Consider the following 27,186-nt stretch of genomic DNA (forward strand, 5'->3'; position numbering starts at 1 on the left):
TAATTATTTGAGTGGATGTCTTTATAAATGACGACTTTTGGACATCCATTAGATGGTTAATTTGTTGACTTGAGACTATTAAAACATTACTGTTTTGTTGGATCATCATCATTAACAACCTGAAACTGTGAATTTGGATTAGCTAATAAAATTTGAGTTTGGCTTAGCTCTGTGACTGACAAAGACAAGACAATGGGAAAGTTTGTGTGATGTAGGGATCGTGGTGTAGGAATAACAGAAAAAACAAACATTAGTTTAACAGTGAATACAACGATACAGGTGGTCTCAATTTGTATACAAGTCAAATCAGTTTTGGAGGTAACGCATTACAAGTAACTTGAGTTATATAATAATATAACTTTTAAGTAACTAAAGTAATGCATTCATTCATTCATTCATTTTCTTTTCAGCTTAGTCCCTTTATTAATCTGGGGTCTCCACAGCGGAATGAACCGCCAACTTATCCAGCACACGTTTTTACACAGCGAATGCCATTCCATTCGCAACCCATCACTGGGAAACATCCACATACACCCATTCACACATAAACACTACAGACAATTTAGCTTACCCAATTCACCTATATCACATGTTTTTGGACTTGTGGGGGAAACTGGAGCACCCGGAGGGAACCCACGCGCACACGGGGAGAACATGCTCCACACAGAAACGCCAACTGACCCAGCCGAGGCCCGAACCAGCGACCTTGCAGCCAGAGTAACGCATTACTTTTCAAAATTAAGTAATAATATCTGAGTTACTTTTTGAAAAAAATGTAACATGAGTTGCTTTTTAGTTTAGTTTCTTCGCTTTTAAAAACGAAAATGCTGAATTAAAAATGATTAAAAACCATGTTGAATCCCACACGCAATTAGAGAATGCAGGAACAGACAAAAAGTGAGATGGCAGAGCCTTACAAGTCTGCGATGGAAATATTCTCTTTATTTTGAACACATTCAGTGATTTTACTTTTTTAATAAGCTTTAAACTTTTATTAAACTGTATACACAGCATGTAGAGCTCTAGGGGTTTGGAAGTTCTCAGAAGATAACATTATCCTACATTGACCTTTTTATGTGTTTTTAAAGGTAAATGAAGGTTGTACAATGTGTTGTTAATTGCAGAGCTCCTCTAATAAAAAAAAAAGAAAGAAAAGAAAAGAAAAAAACCCTAAAGAGTTCTGAAAGAGATCAAGCCTCATCCAGGTAACGCAAAATTAACTCAAAAGTAATGTACTGCATTACTTACCATAAAAAGTAACTAAGTAACGCAACTAGTAACTTTTTTTGGGGGGGAGTAACTCAATATTGTAATGCATTTATTTCTAATGTAACTTTCAAGTCAAATTATTTATGGAAAAAAAGTAGAACATTTCAACAGAATTATTTATTTATTTTTACAAAATATTCTTCGCCAATAACTCGTACAGTGGTTATAAACTTTTAAAGATTTCTTTCTTCTGCTGAACAAAAAGACAAGATATTCTGAAGAATGTTGGAAACTATTCATTGCCATTCATTGGAACCACAACAACAACAAAAAATAAACTAAAATGGCTGTTCATTCTGAACATTATTCAAAATATATATTTTTTGTGTTCAACATTCACATAGGTTTAGAAGAAGTGGAGGATGAGTAAACAATGACACAATTTGCAGTTTTCACTAGCAGAAGGAAATAGCATGGCCAAACTCAAGAATATACTGTAAATCGTTTTAAAGTGTTGGGTAATATCAGATTTGGGGCTTTAGTTGTCCTGACACTTAATACAATAACAATAATTCAAAGAAAGGTTTTTAAAAATGTAATAAAAAATCTTAAAAGGTATTGCACACATTAAAAAAGAAAATAATGAGCTTTATTTGCTCAAGTACAAATTACTTACTGTACAGCCACTCATTTACATTAATCATTAGCATACACTTTTTTTATTTATTTGTTACACAATAAGATTTAGGTTAGTTTTACATTTTTTTTAGTAAAGTATTAAAATTGCCGTAATAAATTACCGGTTTCTGTGGCCAGCACCCGGTTTATCTATTTATTTTGTGTGAATGTGGATTGAGCTGTTAGCTGAAACCTATTACTGATGAAATATGCTTACTTTGTGAAGATATTCCTTTGCAGATTTGATGCACAAATATACATATAAATATATAAAATATATGCATACTTAACTGATGAATAAGGCTACCAATGTTTATCAAATGGTTAAGCTGCATACAATTTTAAAATAAGACATTCAATGCAGAGACTATAAAACACAAGTACACTGAAGCAATCACTAATGCAATCGCCTTACATTTTTTTTACATTCATTTAAAGAAACGCTGCCATCTGTTGGTGAGCCTGTCACAGCACATCAGCTTCAGCTCAACTGAAGCTCTAAAGAGTCTTTCATGAGTTTGTGAAACGTTCATCTGCAGCTGTGGCAGTTGGTATAAAGCATATAAAAACTACATTTGAACCTGCAACTCTCTTAGAGTTAAACAGTTGAGTTTTACCATTTTATTAATTAATTCAGCCAGCCAATCTCCAGGCCTGGCGGAGCACATTTAGCTTAGCTTAGCATAAATTCATTCATTCATTCATTTTCTTTTCGGCTTAGTCCCTTTATTAATCTAGGGTCGCCACAGCGGAATGAACCGCCAACTTATCCAGCACATGTTTTACGCAGCGGATGCTCTTCCAGCTGCAACCCATCTCTAGGAAACATCCATGCACACTCATTCACACTCATACACTACGGAAAATTTAGCCTACTCAATTCACCTGTACCGCATGTCTTTGGACTGTGGGGGAAACCGGAGCACCCGGAGGAAACCCATGCGAATGCAGGGAAAACATGCAAACTCCACACAGAAACGCCAACTGACCCAGCCGAGGCGCAAACCAGTGACCTTCTTGCTGTGAGGCGACAGCACTACCTACTGCGCCACTGCGTCGCTCAGCTTAACATAAATTATTGAATTGTATTAGATTATCAGCATCTTGCTCAAAATGTTTTGGTTAAGTTTCCTATTTAAAGCTTGACACATCTGTAGTTATATTATGTACTAAGACTGACAGAACTGGAAAAGTTGCTATTTTCTAGGCTGATAGGCATGGTATGCAGCTAAGTTTAGTTGTTTTTATGCCGGAATGAACTTTTCATTTCTTTTGTAAGTCTCAGTACACTGTGTGTCTACATAATAGTTTATTTGTATATAGTCATCATAAAAGCATTAAATAGGAAGATTAAACTCTTATTTTTATTTTTTATTTTTGAGAGAAATGCTAATGGTCTAATCCGATTCAATGATTTATGCTAAGCTAAGCTAAAAATGCTCCCGCTAAACCCGGAAATGAGCTGAATAGATTCAAAAATAGTACAAATAAACTGTTTAACTTAAGTTACTTGTAACTTTCCAAAAAAGTGGAGTGTTCCTTTAAGGTCATTGTTATTTATATGGGCCTCACTTTGACTTCTTGAGCATCCAGGCTCTTTGAAAAAGCACTAACACTGAATTCTTGATCACTCATTATCACATTCATTATGTGCGAGTGTCACGTATCCTTTCGGCTGTAATTGCTCAGTGGAAACGCATGGCATCATGAAGTATCCCGATGGATGAGCGATGACTGTACAGCTTGGATCTAGACTGGCCGTGTACGCAGGGGGTTCAACTGATGGCTCATTGGTTGGGCTGTCGGTGGGGGTGGGGCTTTGAGTTTCTAGCATGTCAGTCGGAGAATTTACAACATATCCTCCTTTTATTGTAAAACTCTCCGATTGTTCAGAAACACTTGTCTGGACTGTGTCTTGGGACTCGACAGATGTTTTGCCATGGACGCAAGAATCCTCACAGCACAGAATGTAAGGTCCGCTGAAACTCAAGCCTGATTTGTCCTTGCACATGTCCTCCCCCACGGAGGTGCTCAATTGGTTTGATCCACCTGACTGTTCCATTTTTACAGCATCTTCAGTCTGTAACTTAGGTGGCTCCCAGGAGACACTACTGCAAATGTAGAGTAAAATATTGTTAGAAATATAATTTAATTTAAATTAATATAAGGTGCACAAATTTTGTTTTTATTTTACATGATACACTAACCATTTAGAATATTTACTTAAGAAAAAAAAATCACTACAGATCTAAATATGAATAAATACAACACTTGTACATAAAGTATTCTAAAATCAGAATTGCATAGATCATAAATCTTTTTTTGGATTTTTGATCTGTTGGAAAAATTAATGAATGAATGAAAACCCAGTCCAGGAGACTCGAACAAGCAGAATTTCTTTATTACGACATGTTGGATAGTCTGCAGTCAAACAGTGCCTTTTTGCAGTCTCTTACAGGTCTGCAAAGTCTGCAGCAAGTCTAAAATGAGTTGTTCTGTCTATTATGTGATTTTAAGAGGGGGCAAAGTTTGTAGGTGGAGAAATAGAAAACAATCATGACTAGTTTTAGTTAAAGATCTTGTTTTAGGGTCTTAAATAGATGCCCTCACCAGCTTGAAAGTATCACCCAAAGACAAAGGCACAGTTGTTGGGACCCTGCCTTTAGCATTTGCACCACTTTGGCACAGCCAGTGCTCAGGAAGCAAGAGGTTTTAATGTCTGTCACACCCTAGCTGGGGTTTTGAATGAAATTAGATCATTAAAAAAAGCAAAGAATATAACTTTTCAGATATCACTGTTAATTCGGAACTAGATTAAATAAATTTATAGTCCCACAGATACTATCATAAAAAGATTTTAGGTAAAGCTAATTTAACAATTTCCAATATTTTGAGAGTGAAAAATATACAGGCGAAACAAAATTAATGCTATGGCTCCTTATGATACATTAAGGTCTTTTACGTCCTTATTGAAGTCTCTTATTTGCCAAGGCTGTGAATAAAAGGTAATAATAGCCTTGTAAATAATGTTCAGTTTCACTTGCAAAGACCAATATCCATCATAGATTTAATTAACATTTTTTGGGATAAATTAAAACTTAAAAAGTAAAATGGGTTTGGTTTTCATTTTATGAAGACTTTACAGTTTAATTATGAAGTGCTATCATGAATAAGTGAGATCTTACTTATTGCAAACACTGATATTGTCAGTAGCCAGCAGGACACAAACAGAGGTTGCCTCTTTCTCACTCTGAAGATACGGCCACTCGGCGGGATATTTCTGGGATAGAGAGGGAGAGAGAGAGAAATAATGTAGTATGCTTACAACAATTCAAACACTTGCAAGATCAGTCAATAAAGGCTCACCTTGATCACCCCCTCGAGTACTTTGCTCTTTATGGGTGATGGAATCGATCCCTTCCATAAGATGATCTTTCTGTTAATCCTTCTGTTACAAACACATATACAAAAACAGCTACACTCGATTAATGTTCCTGTTGCTCACACAGCAGTATGCACAATGCCAATGTAATGACTTTTCCACAGAATGGAATTGATCGATTCATTGATTTAATGTATGTCGTTTGGGTGATGCATACATGTAAACATGCCGTTTGTTTTACCTGTGGCATGCTGGAAGAGCGCTGTATAGGATGCCGATTAACACTGGTACGAACACACCAGCCAAGATGTAGGTTAGTTGGATGGAATGATTGATGGGTGACGAAGCTGCAGACACATATAGTTTTTCTTAGCATAACATATTTAGTTCTGTCCACTCTTCTCCTAAGCCTAAAAAGATAGTTCATCTTATACAGTTAAAGTCAGGATTATTAGCCACCCTGTTTATTTATTTCCTCAATTTCTGTTTAACGGAGAGCAGATTTTCAACACATTTCTAAACATAATAGTTTTAATAACTCATTTCTAATAACATTTCTAATAATGTTTGCCATGATGACAGTAAATAATATTTGAGTAGATATTTTTCAAGACACTTCTATACAGCTTAAAGTGACATTTAAAGGCTTAACTAGGTTAATTAGGTTAACTAGGCAGGTTAGGGTAATTAGGCAAGTTATTGTATAATAATGCTTTGTTCTGTAGACTATCAAAAAATATATAGCTTAAAGGGGCTAATAATTTTGACCTTAAAATGTTTTTTTAAAAATTTAATCTGCTTTTATTGTAGCCGAAATAAAACAAATAAGACTTTCTCCAGATGAAACAATATTATCAGACATACTTTAAAAATTTCCTTGCTCTGTTAAACATCATTTGGGAAATATTTAAAAAGAAAAAAAAGGGGGCTAAGGGGGGCTAATAATTCTGACTTTAGCTGTATATAGTAGTAATTATATTCACTAATTAAGTCATTCTAAACATTTATGAATTTATTCTGTTATAAAATATGTTTTGAAGAAAGCTGAAAACATTGATTTCTATAGTAGAAAAAACAAATATTATGGAAGTGATTGGTTAAAGTATTCCAGCTTTCGTCAAAATATCTTCCTTAGCATTTAAGTTCAAGTTAAACAGGTTTGGAACAAGCAAAGAGTAATAAATGATGGGATTTTCATTTTTGGGTGAACCATCCCTTTAAATAATTTGACAAAAATGCAACCATATCTTTTCTTACATTTTTCCTTATCTAAAAAAAGATCTCTGAATTATGTGCATGGATTTGGTTTGGTATGAATTTGTTTGAAATCGATAGAAAGTGCACAGTCACACACATAAAATATGTATAAGTCATTTAACGTTGAAATATAATTAAAACATGCAATACACATTTTTGTTTTAGGGCTGGGCGATTTGGCCTAAAATCTAAATCTCGATTAATTAAACATTTTAACTCGATAAACTCGAGTTGTTAATGCTTTCAGATTTAAAAAGAGTACCCAAACAATGACTGAAGCCACACAAATTAGAGAGTCCATTAAACAGCATAACATTTAGGCCGATAAATTTTCGTTCGCCAAAAATTCGGTACAGCTTTACTATCAACACACTTTTAGATCCCTGTTGTTGCACATTTCAGCTGTGTGATTGGCTCTCAAATCATTATAGAGTAAAAAAGTCCAGTTTTTATCATTGTTATTGACATAAATTTTATCACGATTCAATATAATATCGTTTATCACTCCAGCCCTATTGCAGGTTTTGTTTTATTCTATGTAAAGAGATTAGAGAGCATTTTTTCATACACAATCTCACAATAACCTTCAGGTTCTCTTATCTTGGTGCACTTTGCTCATAGTATTTTTTTAAAGACCAAGTATTTAAGTATTATAGGCAATTTTTATTTTTGTTTTTTTTTGTGGGCAAAGGAAATTCTAGCCCCCCAGAGCTGCAGTTTCAAATAGATCATGAGAGTATTACTGTACCAGTGGTGTAATTTGCTGGCTCTGACCAGTCTGATGGCTGAACACTGTAATCTTTCTTTGGTGTAGGCACAAATCTGATCTGGGCCAGGTAATCCGTTGCAGGATGTAGAAATTTGAATGGAATCCTACATTCATTGTCCCGCTCAGTACAGTTAAAGATCATCGACTCCTACAATCAAGAAGCAAAATCATGCATGTGAACAGTTAACGCAATGCAGATAATGAAAGATGGCTTCAAAAGATTTTTACACACCTCATTGGTTGAGAGTTTTATCTCAGCCGTGAATTTAATTGCTCGCTTAACAGCTGGTGTTGACCAGTTCAGTTGTAAAGCATCATCCACTTTCATTGTGTTTAACTTGTCAGGTTGAGGGAGTTTAACTTAAAGAGAAGATGGGATGTTAATGTTCCTCCTAAACTTCAAATGGCAGCACTGCTCTCACAACTCGATATGAAACAAAACACTCACTGTGGCATGCAGTTTTAAAGGTCTTTGTGTATTGCACTGGTTTCAGCTCCACTGTTAACTGGTTAGGATCGATGACATTGACAGAACACATGAACTCAGAGAGCTCATCATTGCTGGACTTCAGCTGAGGAGTTTTACAACAGGGACTGTGTCTGGGGACAAAAAAATGATTGTCAAATGTTTAAGATGTGGCACCATTGTTGCTTAGAGAAACAGAAGAACCGAAAATTGTAACAATTTAATAATTACTTGTTAGTCTAATGCAGTATACCATTTATAAATGTATATGCAAATTACAAAAAAGAGAGAATAAGATTAAGTGCAAACATATATAGAGAAATTAAAATGTGATTTATGTTAGTGTTTATGTATACATTTGAAGGGAAGATTACTACTCATGTGAATCTTTAATTCTTTTTCAAACATTTCCCTAGTGATGTTTTAAAGAGCATTTTCAAAATAATTTCTAATGTAAAATGTTTACACTATAATGAAAGTCTTATTCCTTTTAGTTTGGCTGAAATAAAACCAGTATTTACAGTTTTAAAAAATATAAAATTCCTTAATTATTCCTTAAATGTAATAACTTGTCTAACTTGGTTATTCCTTTAAATGGCGCTTATCTTGCATAATAACCATTAAAATAGTATGTACTGTCATCATGGCAAAGACAAAGGGAATTCATCATTAGACATTAGTTATTACATTTATTATGTTTAAAAATGTGTTAGAAATGTTTTAAAAAAGAATTAAAATGTTACAGTATATGTATATGTATATATGCATACAATGATTGGGGAAAAAGGGAAAATTTGTCTATGTATTTACACACCGTAGATCAAAGGTATTAAACTGGATTCCTGGAGGGCCACAGCTCTGCACAGTTTTGCTCCAACCCTAATCAAACACAACTGACCCAACTAATCAAGGTGTTCAAGACTACTAGAGGCTGTAGGTTGTTTTCATATGACACCATTGATGACGTGCGAAATTCAGATGGAGGGCAGGAAGTGGTTCTTCTATATAGGAATCACTATCAGAATATTAAAATGTTTCTGTTTTATGATGATTATAATTGTTTAAATCGACAAAAAAAAAGAAATGCAGATTTTATATAAGTTTTAGCTCATAAACGGGGAGAAAGTTCAAGAAACTGGCTGAAAAATGGAAGAAAAGGCGGCATGTAATCAACCTTCATTCAATACATCCATGTGTACAAACTTTTTTGAACACGATAATTCATTTGTCAGTACCAATAAAGATTATATACAGGCCAACTATGTGTATAAATATGTTAATGTGTTCTATAAAAATCAGATACAAGCACCACCACACTTATACAAAATACAGGAGACTATAAATAACATACCCTGCCATGTAATCACTGGAATGAAATCTGCCTCGTTTTGCTATAATCCATGTCTTTACTGGCGTTTTGGTGGAATGAACAACTGAAACGTGAACATCGAGATGCTCGGCAGCAGTACATGATTGTTGATGGTAAGTTCATCAACAGAACAAAAAAGAAATCCAACCCTTGCGACAAAACTAGACGGTTATTATTGTGGAGCACTTTCCTCCTTAGAAAAATAAATAAATAATAATGTAGTCTATGTGTCCATGCTTTTGTACGCTTTCATCTGTTCTTTCGTGATGTCTGGATGATATCCGCACGGGGAAAAATCTATAGTAATTTATAATAAACATGTTTTTGAACCACATAGTAAAGTGTATAATGTATACAACTTTTTGTTAATAAATGCTAATAAATACTGTAGCATAGTAAACTGATAAACTGTAATAATACTGTAAAGTTATTGTAAACTGTGATGCATTATGTTTATAGCTTAGAAAACTGAAGCCTATTGAATAATTTGTTTATTACTACAGTTGTGTTGTACTACAGCGACAATATAATTACTACGACACTTTAATTCAAGTAATTATCTATAGTATGCTTCCAAACTATAGTATTTTTCATGTAACGTAATTATACGGTATGTACAGCATCAATGACCGGCAGAGTTTTCTACAAAACTAAAATATATTTGCCTTTTTCATGATACAGTATAAGGTTCATGCTAGACATATGTGGTTATTATATTTATATCTCCTTTGAAATATGGTATAAATCCCAAAAATACATACTTTCCTCTGTCTCCCATTCTTTTTTTTTTTAATTTCCTGCCCTTTATCTGAATTTCATGCGTCATCAGAAGTACATGATTGAAAACAACCTATTAAGTGAGTTGGAGGTGGTTTGAGCTAAACTATGCAGAGCTGCGGCCCTCCAGGAATTGAGTTTGAGACCATTGCAATTGTTTGTGATGAACAGACTCACCCAGTATTATCACTGCACCACATATGATAAGTCATAAACTGAAAATACTCTGTTCTCATTTGCCAGGTACATGTCACAGTTGTTTCTCCTTCTATCACACACTGCAGGTTAAAGGCTTTGTTGACGTCTGCAAGAGATTTTGAACTTTAGACCATATTAACAAGATTTATGAACTCTTTTTTCGACTATCAAAGTTGAAAGTTCAGTTAGAACTCAAATTCAAATTAAATGTCAAATACAAACCATTGTGAGTCTTCCAGGACACCAGGGGACTCCAGTCGCTCCAGAGTCCTACAGGACCCCTCGCCCTCACTCTGGCTTCATAATGATAACCCGGAAACAGTGACTCCTTGATGATCGTGTGTTCAGACACATTTATTTTATCCACAGTCTGTTCCAGTAAAAACAAATAGAGGAAAAATTAGGCATTCAATGATTGAAGGTTACAGCCTTGTAGAGTTGAATCTACTCAATTTTTAAAGGTAGCTTTAAACTTTAAAGTAATAAGTATAAAGTAGTTTTTTTAGATGTTAGATCAGTATTTTATTTTTAAGGATATCTAGTGTGCTCTAAAACCCGAATTAACCGAATTAGAAGATATAAACCTAATATAAACATCCAAAGCTTGCAGTTTGTAGTTTTCGCATAAATGGATCAACAATTTTCCACCTCACACTTCAGTTTCACCCCAATTAAACACACCTGAACCAGCTAATCAAGCTCTTTCTAGGCATACTAGAAACTTCCATAAAGGTGTATTGAAGGAATTTGGAGCTAAACTACACTGTAAAAAATATTGGGTTCTACACAAATCGTTCATGTTGTTGGATTTAACATAAAACAATTAGTATATTAATTGAGTAGTTTGAAAAAGCAGCAAAAGTAAGTTTGGAGTGTATCCAGGACACAGACAGTTTTGATACCCCTGTTCTATAGTATCTGACATATCTGGGGACTACTATATGGTAGGGGCTACTGAATGTCTTCCCCTATCTTCATATTTCAATTGAGATTACAAAAAAATTCTAATAAAAATGCACATTTCAAAGCACATCACAGGACCTTTAAATGGTTAGTTTATTCATGTTGTTTCAATCCCCTGAGAGCTTCTTTAATCTTCAGAACACAAATTAAGACATTTTAGAGGAAATCAAAGTCCAGAAAACACGTTTTTGTTTTTGGTACTTTTTCTGAACTTTGATTGTCTCTGGAGCCTTGCTGTGAGTATGAGAGAGCTCTCAGATTTCATCTAAAATATCTTAATTTGTGTTTGAAGAGGAATGAACGTCTCAGATCATTGGAATGACATGTGGGAGTATAATGGGCTAAATGCACAGAAGTGTTTTTTCAGTCACCAACAAACCTCCATGACAGATAAAAAAAAATAATTTTACAGCATCGATAATGTAATTTAATCAAAATATACTCTGTTAAAATAAGCATTCATTAAGTTATTCGAGCAAAAATTTAGATGAAAGGCCATTTATACACCAGCATCGAGAGGAGTAAGTGTTTATTGACCGGTGTGAGACCCACTTTATATTATGTCTCAATCAGGCAATGAAGATCATTGATTTTTAAACAAACTAGATCTTAAACGTGCTAATGGCATAAGGTCCATTAATAACAGAATTTATATTTTATTTTGGTGAACTAAAGCTTTAAGATGTTGAATGACCGTAGACTTTTGTTGAATACAATAATCTTATTTACAGCCGAATTCATGACGAAAACCTGCGTTACCTATAATTCTGTGCAGAAAATTTCACCAATCAGAGAACCCCCCCCCCCCCCCCCCCCCCAAAGCAAATTGCAAATATTGTTATAGAGACGACCTCTCTTTAAATTTCTTAAATGTTTGTACGTTTATGCACAATTTGCAGCTCACTTCAAATTCAAATTACGTTAGATTGTAATATTGTAATAGATCAGGTCGAACACTGTTCTGGTTCAGCAATGTTGCAAAGAATTGCAGGCGCCTGGCACACAAATGATACTGGTGCAGTTTATTTTGGGGCATATTTATATAGCAGATATAGGAAGTAAAACAATTGTCATTACCAAAGAGGAAGAGGCCACAGACATCCATTTAAGGATGAAGATTTCTATAGGAATAGTAAACAACATTAAAGTTTTATATTTGTCCCTATTTATTTCAGTGCACGTCTTTAATTTTTCATAATAGACACCACAGTAAAGGGTAGTGGAATGTTTTTGACTTTTGAAAATGTTTTGCTTGGCAGAGTAAAAGCTGTAAATATTGCATTAAAAGTAATCTCAATGTTGACACTTTCTTTATTGAACTGCAGTCATGCTACAATGGTCAGTATGAAAATATGATTTGTAACAATTCTAAAATATACTGTACACAAATAGTTTAGCATTTTCAGTTTTTGAAGTGGCATATGATCAGTAATAATGAATTGGTAAACAAACTATACAGTATGCAGTGTCATGCCATAAATACACATGCAAAGCAAACACACTGAGCATTTACTTATGTATATATCCAAATCTTTATCTGTCTCCAGTTTCAGAATGCATCGCTCTTTCATGTGGAGGCTTTATCTTAGGTGGGAATCTCATTTGAGGTTATAACAAGGCTGCTTTACAGTGACTGATTGTGACAATTGATAATGGGTTGAAGCAGAGCTTCTGCTACACAGATATAGCTGTAAACAGGATATCCGCAAGACATTCAATTAAAAAATATTGCTATTGCATGATATTGGTGCGTGACAGGGTGTTCTTACTATTTTGAGGTTAGACTACACTTTAAAACCCAAAAGGTTAAGGTAACTCAAGCCATTTGAGGAAACCAATTGCAACAAACCATTTAAGTTCAAAAACTAATCCTAATGAGTACTGTAAACTAAATCATATTATTACACATTAATTCTTATTTATTAGCAACTACTGCTCACTAATTAGATGCTCATACCTAATAAATATAGATCAGTACTGAGCGTGATAGTAGTATAACATCCTGGTTTCTGTTTTGTATATTTCAGTTCTTTGTTTTTGTGTCACTTTCTGTTCAGCTTTGAGTTTTCCAATGTTACTAGCCACTCGCCATTTTCACTAGCCACAATTTTGTTGTTGGTAAAATATATTTTATATGCATAAATTTGACTTTGTCATGCTAAAATTACTTGATTTAAATTATGTGTTCTGTCCGCATGCCTCCTTAACTTTTTTTTTTCCATTATTTCACATGACATTTTAGGGCTCAACACTAAGGATTTACCTTATTTTTTCTCTGGCCACACCAAACTAATTATTTCCTTGCCACAAATTTAAAAAAGTGTCAAAACCAGCTAAATATAGCTGTATACACTTTTTATTGAACAAAAATGTTCTTAAAATTATCATAAGTGTCTAAAACTATTTGTCCAGGCTAAAGGCCAGATCATCAGTTAACTATAGATAAAATGAGAGTTGGTCTCCTATTAAAGCAATGTTATTGTGAAGGATGTTAATTAAACCATATTAACAAATATAGCTGCAAGCCAAAGAAAGCAGGTGAAAAACATTCTGTGTGCGATAGTGAAAGGATGATCGCGTGCACACGGTTAATGTTAGGCCCAGTAATAATCTGTTCAAGGAATGGTAAAAGAGAAAGCGGCAACAGCTACTGCATACAAAAAAATCTGGAGATCTCTTGAAAGCAGCAGGACGGTGCGTGCGTTAGCATCGTTTTTTTCCAAACTATTTCAGAGAAACAATCGCACCAGTTGCGTTTCCAGGCACTGTTGTTTTGTGCAAGGAAACAGGAGCTATTAATCACTCGCGCACTTCACATCAGCTGTGCCTCGCTCACAATGTCAGTGAGCGAGTATGGTCTGTGTCTCACTGTGTGCCTGATCATCCTCATTCGTTATTCATCTGCTTTCTTTTCTACGAACAGTTATTAATCGTGCTGCTTCTCGGTTCTAAGATCACATGTGCGCGTATTGACAAATGGCCATAAACTAAAATTCTAATCTTTAGGGACGAGACAGCTCTGGCAACTTAAAAAAGTGGCTAGTAGGGGTGTCTGCCTAACCCACAACACCTGAAATCTACCCACATTTGGCAGGCTGGCGGGTGTTAATATCCAGCCCTGCGTATGATTTTTATTTTACTAGTTTTATTTTAAGTGTTGTGGCCATTCTGACAAGTCATAACATGAGATAAACAAAAAGTTGACCAGTAAGAATTGCTAATTGTAAAATAGTAATGGTAATAGTGGAAATACCTAGTTAATAATAACGAATATCCAGTGTATAAACAATCGCACAATTTACTCACATCTAATATTACTCCATTAAGAGGAAGATTATCTTTTCTAATGGTTTACTATGTGTGTGTTTGTGTACTCACAGTCCAGTCATGCATTTGTCTGCGATATTGAAGCTGGTACATGAGAGACCTTGTGATATTTGAGGATGCAGGATATGGACTTTTCCAGGACAGCAGGCGACCTCCTCCATCAGTCATCATCTCCGTCAAGTTAACCGGGGCTCTAACTTTTCCTGAAATCACGCATATGACAGTAAAGGACTTTTCCATTGCAGAGATGTTTTAGAAGGTAAATGTATTCACAAAACACACACAACACACTTACCATGCTGAGCAACTCGGAGAAATGTGGGAGTATTTCCACATTGTACTTTGAAGTATAGGATGTGATCGGTGGAAGATCCAAACCTCTCTGTGTTATAGCGACACACGTGAGAGAGCTCCCCATTGGGTAAAACTACACTGGGTTTATTCAAGTGGCAAAGTGTTTCTGTTCTGAAGAGAGGGAGAGACAAACGTTCCTCATTGTATTCTTTTATTTATTCCTATCACTTTATTTCTTCTATTGTGTCTTTCATCACCTACCCCTTACTTTTGTCCAGGTAGTACAAAGTGAAGTTAACACGTGGATCAGTCTCCCATGTACATTCTGCATAGGATTTGTAGTCATTGTAGCACCGCAAAGAATCCATCACTTTTGAGTCTAAAACAAGAGTTTAAAGGCATTTAAGACATGACTTCTGTACATGTCACACATTTATTTCATATCAAAAGCTGCCTCTGCTCCCCAAATGCTTTTTTATTTTTACGTTGAGGCAAATTATGCTTAAATGCCCCTGCTGTGTTTTTTGTAATAACTTTTAGGGCTGCATAATATTGTAAAGCTCTGTCAGTGTGATATTTTTTGTCTGCAATATATACAGTATTGCAATATGAATTTAATTTCACCAGATGATTTGAATAGCTCTATTTGGAATGATTTCAACAATTTAGATCGACTGGGATGATCAAGTCTTTTTCTATGCAGTGCATCGAAGTTAAAAGCATACATACTGTAAATATGACAGAGCAAAAATAAAAGTTAAATAAGCAAGTGCTTTTTGGTTTAATAGGAAGTCTAACAGTATTCAGATCTAAAAATACAAATTTTTTACAAACAAATGTTTAATAACATGGCCATCGTTGTATAAATAACTTTTAAATATGATATTTAATAATATATTTATCTTTTAATCTTTAATAATTAATCAAATCCTGCAATGACTATTGTGGATACACTCATTGCCATATCAATACTGAAACAATATATTGTTCAGCCCTAATACCGTTCATGTAGAGTGAATATAGCTATTTGTGAACTAAAAGGTTTACAAAAGTCACACAGTAAATGGAGTTATGGTTAAAGAAATCATTCTGAACTCTCTAAGACAAGTTGCCAATTTTTACAGTTATGCAAATAATAACTATCTTTATTTACCCAGGTAAGTCAAGTGAGAACCAGTTCTCATTTACAATGGCGTCTTGGCCAAGGGGCAACATAAATAAGCAGATATGCAGCAGTAAGGTCACAATACAATGACAGTTACACTAATTGAGATAATAACATGTAAATCAAAAGAAAAACTAAAAACAAGCACAGTGATTGTGTACTATTAACCGGATAGAATCTTCAAGAATGATAATTAAATAAAAGATTTGAGCTTTAAGGTTTGCTACTGAAAAGAATAACAACCAAAAGAACTACTTCCATCACAAGCCTAAAAAAACTGACATAAAAATGTATATTACTTCCAAATCAATAGACTCGGACTCAACTGTATTATCCCATTTAGGGAAATTAAAATTGCCATACACAAGCCAATTTCCAAGAAGGCATGGGACGATAACTGTTTTCCAGGTATGCTGCGGTTTGGAAGAGTCAAGGTTTTAACATTTTTCTGCTATACTGTTTCAAAGGTATATGTAAGATTTTTTTATTTATGTTTTTTTAAATAGTTTTTTAGAACAACAGTATCTCCAACAGAAAAGATACTCAAAGATGCTGTTTTAAATTGTAAAAAATTGTGATGAAATCTCTGTTTTTGAAACTAATGAGGACAGCAGAAGTCAATGATTCATTTTAATTATTTAGCCTGACATGTTTACTGCTCCAAAATATTTAAAATGTTTCTTAAATTAAAATATATTATGTTATAAAGGGGAAAAGGTTTAGTTTTTTTACCCAGACATTTAAAAAGAATATATTCTAGAGAGTAATCACCGTAGTGTGAAACCATGATTTTTTATAAAAGGTTATCATACCGTCAGAATCTTCTAGCGGCCCATGTCTATTTCAATGTACACATTACCAATTTTTACCATAAAACATACAATAAATACATTTTCAGAAAGATTCCCCTCTCCGTTGGGCTTATTTAATAACCTACAGTAATGGCCACCCTAATAAAAACAATCTGTAACTCTGATTGTCCTGCATATATGGACTCTGAAACGAAGCCCTGATGGCAACAACTGAAACACTGAATACAATGGGTGATCTGGGGTACATAAAATAACCTGGGCTCTCTTCAAGACATAATTTAGGTAAATTACAATTGGCCCAGTTTGATTAAAAATGATAATCTCAGACTACATACCAAGCTACAATACAAAAAGAGAAAACCGATTCAATCAAGTGTTTATAAAACACTGTCATCATAGAGGTACAAACCCTAAAAGATCTAGGTTTCCTTCGAGTAGCAGCTTGGACCAAAAAACAGTATCCATACATCAAGACTTAATACGCAGATTGTGTATGTATGCATGTATGTATGTATGTATGTATGTGTGTCAATGACAAACGTATTTTATATTGGAATTAAGAATTATAATATAGTATAAAATATATTATATAGTCACATCACAGTATACAAACCTGTTAAAAACCTCTCAGAATATTTCATTTTAGCTATTAGCCATTCAAACTGTAAGGCATGAACAATGCAAATGTCATATCATAAAACAACACACGTCTGTACAGAATAAAAAAATGAAAATAGACTGACTCTGTCTTCCAGATATGTGACCACAGACAGAGGCTTCTAAAAACTCTCTATACTCTCAAAGCTGCGAGTGACGTAGTCATTGGATTGCTTAATGTTTATTCTTAGATAGAGTTTTCAAGATTACTGAGAAGTGAACTTCTGAATCGGATCCTCAGAACTGCTTCACACTTTACAATCTAAGACTGAATTACAAGTGTCTGGAAAATAAAATCTCTATTGACTGTTTAGTTGAGTCTAAGATAAGGGTTTATTTTGGCTTGAATAATAACATTTCTATGTATGAATCCTGGACCAATGCCTCAAGAAGATTAAGGAAACCACTGATAAGAGTCTATCAGATGGACACAGGCCTGTATTAAACCAGGTGAATTGAATGCAATAATGTCAAAAAGGTGTTATCTTTTCCTCTCACCTTTGCCAGGCTCATGATGAGGACACTGGTCTTTTTCGGCGTTCCCTCTTACAAGCAGAGCGAATACAAACATTTCCAGAAACCATGTGGAGAACATTGTAGCCGAGATGCAAGATTAGAGGAGCTTTTTATGGCAGGTGATCCTTCTGGTTACTTCCAAGACACCTAGATATTTAGAAACCAGTGCTTATAGTTAGATCCAGATTGATTTAATTGGACAATTCAAATGAAAATTGTTAATATTTGTAAATAATAGAAATAATTGTAAGTAATGTTAGAGTACAAAATAATACTGGATTCTACAGACTTTCAAAAACATATATGTATTTAGAGTTTGATAGACTGTTGAGGGTAATTGGATAATGGATGATGACCATTTTTTAAATTAAACATGTTAATGACGATAGTACAGATATTATTGTAAACACAAGTCACGAGTCTAAAAAACACACCACAGGCATTCTTCTGCGAAACTCTCAATTCTAAGCTTTTCAACTAGCATGTTATTGCCCTGCATTTTATTTAAAAAAAAAATTTCATAAATGACACGCCAGTGCCACATATCTGTGGTGAGCAATAATCTGTCTGTGATTTCAGCCTACCCTACATGTTTAATGATATTTGCAAATTTTGTTTTTGACATCCCAAAGGATAAAGCCAGTAATTATTTCCCACAATTGCCTCACTGAACTTGCCCCCCCCCCCTCAAACAAACAAACAAAGATTTTTTTTTTAATCACACGTTTCACACAAGCTTATTTCGCCTGAAATCGGGTGAGAAATACAACCAAAATCCAATTACAAAATATGTGTAACTTTATTTAATAAAAGTGATATGTTACAATATTCTAATAACAATAATAAGATTTTTTTTTTCTTTTTTTAATATTTCCCAAATTATGTTTAACATAGCAAGGACATTTTCACAGTATGTCTGATAATATTTTTTTTCTTCTGGAGAAAGTCTTATTTGTTTTATTTTGGCTAGAATAAAAGCAGTTTTAAAATTTTTTCAAAAAACATTTCAGGGACAAAATTATTAGCCCCTTTAAGCGATTATATTTTTTGATAGTCTACAGAACAAACCATCATTATACAATAACTTGCCTAATTACCCTGACCTGCCTAGTTAACCTAATTACCCCAGTTAAGCCTTTAAATGTCACTTTAAGCTGTATAGAAGTGTCTTGAAAAATATCTAGTAAAATATTATTTACTGTTATCATGGCAAAGAAAAAATGAATCGGTTATTAGAAATGAGTTATTAAAACTATTATGTTTAGTAATGTGTTGAAAAAAATCTTCTCTTCGTTAAACAGAAATTGGGTAAAAAAATAAACAGGGGGGCTAATAATTCAGGGGGGCTAATAATTCTGACTTCAACTGTAAATAAAAAACACACAGCCTTAAATTTTACTACTAGGTGTACTATTCAACCATCAAACTGTTCTACTGTCAAATAAGAAATGCTACAGAAATGTCATAAGTATTGAGATTTTTCAGAGTTTGTCATGCTTTAAAACTCATTTTAATATCATCCACTTGTATGCTTTATTTTCTCATTCATGCACATTTCTTTATTGTGTATAGTTAAGTACCGGAACTAATAAAAATGAGTAATAGGCTGTTTCAATCAAGATACTTCAATTGAAACGGCATACAGTTTTTTGCAACACTACGTCAAAGAGGGGACAATTACACAACACTGTCTACAACAAAAAACACAGAAAACCATGAAATTTAACTGTTAACACTTTCACGTGACAATGAAATGACTTTTGAAAAAGTTTTTGAAAACAATACTATTAAGATCTGCAAAAATGCAATTTTGCGAAACGACTGAATTGGCACGCGTAATACAGTGTTATTCATTTTTGTGAATCCACATGAGTGGGTTTGTTTGGACGTTGTTGTCGTCTGTATGCTAAACTTTTAAAAACATGAAGGAAAAGCATTTTAGATTTTAGTTCCTTTTTTTGTGATAACATATCTTCATATCATTAGTGTAACCAAGTATTTCAGTACCAAGACAGTACTTGTTCAATTTAAGAACGGTGTTATACTAGCCTTTCTGGATTAGTATAACTACTTTTGATCAATTGTGATAGACATCTGTGAAGTGTGCCAAAGGTTTCAGTTTACAGCAGATTTGCCGGGTTGAGCATTGTAACCCAATCTCCAATCAGAAGATAGTCACATTGTGCTCACCTTAAGCCAGAGTATTTTAGGTGTACTTTGCAGGTAAAAACAATCAAATTTTAATTAACGTTTAGTTTTACGTGGCTTTATCTTTTTAAAACCAACTGAATAACCTATTTTCAACTACAAAATGCAAAGCTCTGGACGTGAGAAGCATTAGAATGTGAGATTTGAAATGGTGATGTTTGACATTGTAGCAATCGGTAGACGAAACAAAAATAACCTGTAATGTTTTACGACCAGCTCTCGACAACTTTGATTTGATCCTAGTTAGTATTTAAATACAGTACAGTAATTTAATAATACTTGAAGGGTGAACTGAATGTATCCTATCTTTTAAGTAATATTGCGCTAAATTATACAGTAGTAAAGTTGCTAATAGTAATAATATTTAAGTAGTTTAATTTAAGTGAATAATAAGAAGTTACAATAGTTTTTGCTGTCGTAACAAAACAAAGAACCATGAAATTTCACCAGTACTGTTATTTGCTTACATTTTAGTACCAGTGCAACACTAATTAGTTGTGGGTAATGTTAGAAATGTTTTAAAATGTTAACAAAATGACATTATTCACAAGTAATTAAATAATCTTTAACACACATCAAACCAATTTAAAATGAAAGATGCACAAAAAGCATAAATGTTGCTTACTGTTTACGATCTCCAAATCCATCGTTCAGTACTAAACTCCATTTTTAAAGTTTATGGAGCACTTCAAACAACAGAATGTCCGAGATCTTCATCCAGCACGTGTTTATAATATCAATATATGAAACCGCTTATTTAGGGTGAAACTGACTATCTACAGTACTCGTAACCCACCCATGGAGTTGCAGAGCGTAAAAACGCAGACGCAGGACTGTATGTCACGCTGGGTTTCTCGCAACTGCCAGGAAACTGTACAGAGAGGGATTTCCCTGAGCTTAAAAGACGGTGAGGGGCGTTTGTGACCAAACTGCACACGCTCAGTAGGAAATTGACTTTTTAGAAGTGTGTCGTTTTTATGAATTAGGTCAGTCTCTTGTGTTTTTGGCTCATTTTTGAAATATTCGCTAATATCTTGTTTAGAGGGTGTGTTGGAGATGGTGCGCTGCTATGTTTAGCTGTGGTGAAGTACATAAGTGAGTGAAGGTTTTACCTTAGACGCTGTTCCAACTGTCACAACTGTGTTTTCTCCATGACACACCTTAATGGTCTTTATGTGTACAAGCACTGGAAAATAAGAACACAAAACCATTTTTTTAACAAAACAGACAAAAATATGATTACAATAACAAGAACAGGGTGGAAAAAGACTAAAAGTGAGAAATAAAGTTTCCCCGCTCAAAATCAAAAAACACAATCCTTAAATCCTTAAATGAAGTGCTATTTCAGTTTTTATTAATATTTTACAATAGTAGAGTTTGTCTATATCATTTTTATTAATTTAAGCTGTAGTTTATTTTATTTTATTAAGTCAAGTTGCATGAAATCTAAAACAAAATGAAAGATATTTTAGAATTTAGCTACAATTTGTTTTATAATAAAATAATTTTTATTTAATAAGTAATTAAAATGGTTTCAATGGTTTATATAACTGTCTCCGACATCATTTGGTTAATATGGAGCCGTTTTGATAAGAGCAGTGATGTTTTACGACGCATCCAAGCATTTATATCTGATAATTCCTTTATTTGTCTTACAAATGCCACAAACAAAACACGGTCAAAAAATTGTTTCCCTGCCACTCCTGCCAGCTGATCACCTGTCACCTGTGTGCCCTGACGTAAGCAGGTAAACTGATGTGAAATGTAGGTGGAGCTAATCCATATCACCAAACCACTCAATCCGTGACACAGAACAATACAGCATAATGTTATTAATCTTAATTTCTTAATAATCATACAACAAATAATATATTAATTATGTAAATATCACAAATGGCTCCAACACTTTAGTTTTGATTAATTATATTAACTATAAAGTGTAAAACACTTAAACAACACTCACAAAGTAATTTGTGTTTTATTTATTTATTTATTTATTTACTTATTTATTTATTTATTTATTTATTTATTCATTTGTAAATTAAAATATATATTTGTATAAAATGTTTAATATAATAAACATTTAGATTATTTCTCTTGTTTTAAGCATAACGCGTACTATGTTCAGTTATATTTACAGTTTTTGTTAAAAGCAAATCTTTTAGATTAATTTGTTAATTGAATTAAATTATTGTATTTTTTTTGCTTGTTCAAACTAATTTAAAATGAGCTAAATCAACACAATTATTGATATTTCATTGGGACAACTTAATTTTTTATGTTCAATCCACATAAATTTGTTAGAAGTATTAAGTTAACTTAACCGATTTGTGTTGGGACAACATGAATGAATTGTGTGAAACCCTGTATTTTTTACAGTGTAGTTTCTTAGAGAATGTAGTTTTTTTTAAAGGTATGTATTGATAATCTGTTGTCCTTGTCCATTTACTTCTCCAAGAGAATAGGATAAATGACATTTTATTGGAGATATAGAGATAGATTGTGAAAAACACTTTGCTTTGTCCCTTAAATATAGATATAATTTAGTAAAGGGAAACGTAAACACTACTATCTATGACTTTTGCCCTAATATACTCATAAATCACTTGTTATTAATTGTTAGTATGGTAGTTGTAGTGTTTATGTTTAGGTACGCTGTAAAAAAATCTGTTATTTTACGTTTTTTTTTTTCCGGCAGCTAGGGTGAACAGAAATTGACTGTAAAATAGTGGATGTAATATTAAAGAAATTTTTTGCTGAAATGAATTACAGTAAATTTCTGTAATTTAACATCCGCTGTTTTACAGTAAATTTCTGTTATTTAATGTCTGTTATTTTACGTTTTTTTTCCGGCAGCTAGGGTGAACAGAAATTGACTGTAAAATAGCGGGTGTAATATTACAGAAATTTTTTGCTGAAATGAATTACAGTAAATTTCTGTCATTTAAAATCCTCTGTTTTACAGTAAATTTCTGTTATTTAATGGCTGTTATTTTACTTTTTTTTTTCCAGCACCCCGGCTGCTGGAAAAACCCCCATAAAATTACAGATTTTTACAGTGTATGAGATAGAATGAAATGATGTAGATTGTTTGTAATAAATTTATGTACTTGAGTAAATGTGTGTAAATTTATATTTATTCAGTTTTTAAATTAATTACAGTAATATTATTGACTAATATAAAAATGTTCATCTGATTTATGTACAATGCAGATTGTACAGTAATATTTGCTGTCTTTCAGTAGAGATATTATATGAGAAACTTGCTTCGTTTACCAAATGAAGTGGATGTAATTGGATTTGCATTTTAAACATTAAATAAAAGATTCCGTCTGGCCCAAGTAATAAGACATTAATATGTGTATTATACACAGTACTAAACAGCCATATTATACATATATGATTAATTATAATGCTTTACTACTGTAACATTAAAAATGTACAATGTACAGTGCTCAACATATACACCCTTTATTTTCTATAAGAAGCTTTACAATATTATATTCGTACATATACATTGGAGTAGTCAGTACTAAAGCCAAATGTGAAGCTTATCTAACAAAATAACTTACGATAACGGTCCAAAATTAGTACACCCAAATTAATATTTTAGAGGGAAAATATAAAGAGCAAAATTCAAGAGAAACAAAAAATGTATAAAATTTTGTTGGAATTTTGTAGTTTTCAGTTTTTCCCCCCAATATTTTGCATGAATTTAAATGTATTATCTTTCCATTTCTAAAGATGTTCTGTGACTAAAATATTATTTTAATAAATATATCTGTTTAATAAATCTATTTTGTTCAAATGCACCAAATTATTACCTATATTCACTGAGTAATGGATAAAAGTATTCACTTTCAAAATAGTGTGTACTCAATTATGCTAAGCACTGTATATACTAAAAGTAGCAATTTGTTTTAAAAATTCTTACCTGTGTTTTCCTCATCAGACACAGACTTTTGAACATTCCCGTAATCCCTTACTGAGATAAAAGTGTATTTTGATCTCTAAAAGTCCACTTCAGATCACTGTGCCTTCCTAGTATGTAAGTTTGTGTTCTCGTTACTGAAGAGCACACATGAGATCATTTACTTCAACTGCCTCAAAAACCAAAAGTTCCTTTTTTTCAGTTGGGTTTTCAGCTTGGGTCATCAGAAACATCAGTTGCTAATCTTTTCACAGGAACTAGTTCATGCACTGCTGTTAAAACATGTGAACCTAATGTGAATAATGCTGGTGTAATCCACATTTAGTTTTTTAAAAGCATGTATGACAGCTTATTACAGAGAATAAGTGTTACAGATTCCTGATACGATCACACCCATGCTTGTTAAAATGCATATGAAGATACACTCATGAACATATCCAAATGTAAACACTGCAACAAGGGCTTTCCAGTAAATGGCTGGACATCCTGGAAATGTCAGAAAAGTTTCACTCTTTCTCTTCCTCTTTCTTTCTGTGACTGTTCATGTGCGCATGAATTACATTTGACATTTCTTTTTGAATATCTATCAGAGTCATTCATGTCTAACAAGTTGGAATGATGGAAATATTATTGAATATATTCAGTTTTTCTCTTACGCTTCCAGCAATCACAGGCAGCTTGAAAGATTAGTCTGTCAAATGCGAAATATGACCAATAACATTGAAGTGATGGTTTACACAAAAAGGGAATATTCAGTCATAATTTACTCATAACCACTTAATTCAAACCAGTTTGAGTTCCTTTCATGTGTTTAACTTAAAGGAAGATGTATTGAAGAATGTGGAAAGGAGTTGACCTCCACAGTATTTTTTGTTGCTACCATGGATCAATAGCTGCTGGGTTCCAATATTACATTCACATTCATAGAGGGAAGAGTGTTTCTACAGGTGGTTTGTCAACCCCACTCACATGTGTGAAGCACACTTTATGAAGGCACAATGTTTTTTTTTTTGTTTTTGATATGGAGTGATTGTAAGAATGTGTGTGGTGCAAATGTGCAAAAACTGGTGCAAGTGTTGTTTAAAGTGTCAGGGAGATGAAAGAGTGTGCTTTCTACAGGTGGTTTGTCAAGCCCACTGACCTGTGTGAGGCACACTCAGTTTAGGGTTGTCTGTGGGGAGGAGGGGGGGGGGTGAAGTAGGCTCCTGGTTTTGTTTACAGGGATTCTGGTGAAATAAGGAAAATGGGGTTTTAAGGGTTGTTTAAATAATAACAGCTAATCACAAGTTTGTGAAGGAATGGGAAGATCATTCCACCAGTGAGGAACATGGAATGAAAAGATTTTGGAAAGTGACTTATAGCCTATCTGTGCAGGTACCACAAGGCAGCACTCTATAACAGAGAATTTCTTCTTCAGAATATCCTGTTTTGTTCAACTTATCAAAGCAACACAGGCTCATTGTGGATACGTACCCCTGTCTACATTTCTGGAGAGCGCGAATTATGTAGCCAGAGGTACATTTCATCTTTAAAATGAACGCTGCGGGGCGGTTTGACATCGCCAATGGCTTCTGCTACTTTTAGTGCTAAAAGCGGCCGCTTTTTCTGTATGGATGGCTTTTCCAGTGTTACCAGTTTTCCCAGTAGCTCACCACATGAGCCAATAGACTTGGGGCGCAGAGCTGAGTTGACCGTGACGACAGGGTTTTGTGCGAGAAGAGGACGTGCGAGAGAAATTAGAGATAATTAGAGATTAGAGAAGCGTATAAAAGTTTAGACCCAACTGAGTAGGTAAAGTAAATTTTCACTTATTAATGATATGTCCCTTTAAAGCAAAACCAATCACATTCATATCCGTTTTTAGACTAGTATGGTACTGTATGTACAGAGTTGAGAAATAAGGATATTGTTGTGAAATGTTGCATGTCAGCTTTGAGATGTCATTACCTGCATTAGAACCAAAGCCATTGTGTGTGTGTGTGTGTGTGTGTGTGTGTTCACTGCTGTGTGTTGCTTTCCTTTTTATTAGTGAGAGGAACATGAATGAAAATCTGATAACATGATATGATACAACGTGATAGAAGCAAACAAATGGTCTACAGATTTGGAAAGCAGCATCTCGATAAGACCAAATGATAAAAACAGTAGTTTAGTAATTTTGTCAGAAGTGGATAACCAAATTGGTATGTATTTAGTATTATTGTATGCAAAAAACAGAGTTGGGCATGTTACTTTTAAAATGTAATGCATTATATATTACTAGTTGCTGTCATTTTATTGTAATTAGTTATATTACAGTATTATTGTCTCAGAAATGTAATGCATCACACTACTTTTGCATTACTTTTAAGTTACTTTCATCAAAATTGTTACTTTCATCCACAGAAGTATGACTACATTTCCAAACATTTTTATTGTCATTAATTATTCAATGAGTTCAGTTTGTAAAAGGAATCTGACAACAGCAGAATCTGACAGCACACAGAAATCTGATTATATGATAGCTTTTGTTTTGAATATTAAACTTTAAAATGCTGTCTAAAACTAGCTGAACCTCTTTCAACAATCAATGGGTCGTTCTACAGAAACATCCTCCTATGGCTAAATCAGTCAGTCAGTCAGTCAGTCAGTCAGTCAGTCAGTCAGTCAGTCAGCCTTTATTTATATAGCACTTTACCACAACCAGGATTGACCACAGTGCTTTGCACCAGTAAAAACAAACTATACAGCACAACTAAAAATCAGACAATGCAAAACAATACAAAAATATCTATAAAATACAATAAAAACATAAAGAAGTGTCAGTGCTATGCATTAAAAGCCATTTTAAACAAGTTGGTCTTAAGCTTGGCTTTAAAAAGTCTAGTTAAATGTCTACAAATCATTTTCATTTTAACATTTAAGCTTAGACCGCATTATTCAATCTCCTTTTGACTTTATAAAAACACAAAAATGACAGCCTAATGATTTTTTATTTATTTATTTAAAGACCTCATATACCCTTTCTTGTCCCTAGTAATACCAACCTACAGTATTGCCTTTTTGGCACTATTAAAATAATGCTATTTCTTGATATATATTTTTTTTCAGCACATGTAGTCAGAATGACAACAATAACGATAATGCAACAAACAAGGAGATCATGTTTAATCAGGTTTGTTAAAAGTGTGATTTGATGATATTAGTTAATTTTCGCAGCCATACATTT

At 33.6% G+C, this 27,186-nt stretch overlaps 1 protein-coding gene across 2 annotated transcripts; it reads right to left on the minus strand.

Annotated features, from left to right (window-relative positions):
- Nucleotides 1-1,414: 1,414 nt before the first annotated feature.
- csf2rb (colony stimulating factor 2 receptor subunit beta) lies at nt 1,415-24,130 on the minus strand. Of its 2 annotated transcripts, XM_056453405.1 has the most exons (15): nt 23,982-24,130; nt 21,160-21,233; nt 17,822-17,986; nt 14,951-15,068; nt 14,691-14,860; nt 14,447-14,598; nt 10,328-10,475; nt 10,085-10,211; nt 7,744-7,895; nt 7,528-7,655; nt 7,275-7,443; nt 5,511-5,616; nt 5,254-5,335; nt 5,073-5,167; nt 1,415-3,998 (listed from the first exon to the last, which is right to left on the minus strand). In XM_056453405.1, the coding sequence occupies exons 3-15, from the start codon at nt 17,916-17,918 to the stop codon at nt 3,515-3,517; spliced, it is 2,028 nt and encodes a 675-aa protein (XP_056309380.1). In that variant the 5' UTR covers nt 17,919-17,986; nt 21,160-21,233; nt 23,982-24,130; the 3' UTR covers nt 1,415-3,514. The 2 variants fall into 2 exon arrangements, with proteins under 2 accessions (XP_056309380.1, XP_056309381.1); XM_056453406.1 differs by lacking the exons at nt 21,160-21,233; nt 23,982-24,130 and adding an exon at nt 20,673-20,756.
- Nucleotides 24,131-27,186: the final 3,056 nt, after the last annotated feature.

The sequence above is a fragment of the Danio aesculapii genome, chromosome 3 (assembly GCF_903798145.1).
Source record: "Danio aesculapii chromosome 3, fDanAes4.1, whole genome shotgun sequence".
In the NCBI taxonomy this organism is placed as follows: domain Eukaryota; kingdom Metazoa; phylum Chordata; class Actinopteri; order Cypriniformes; family Danionidae; genus Danio; species Danio aesculapii.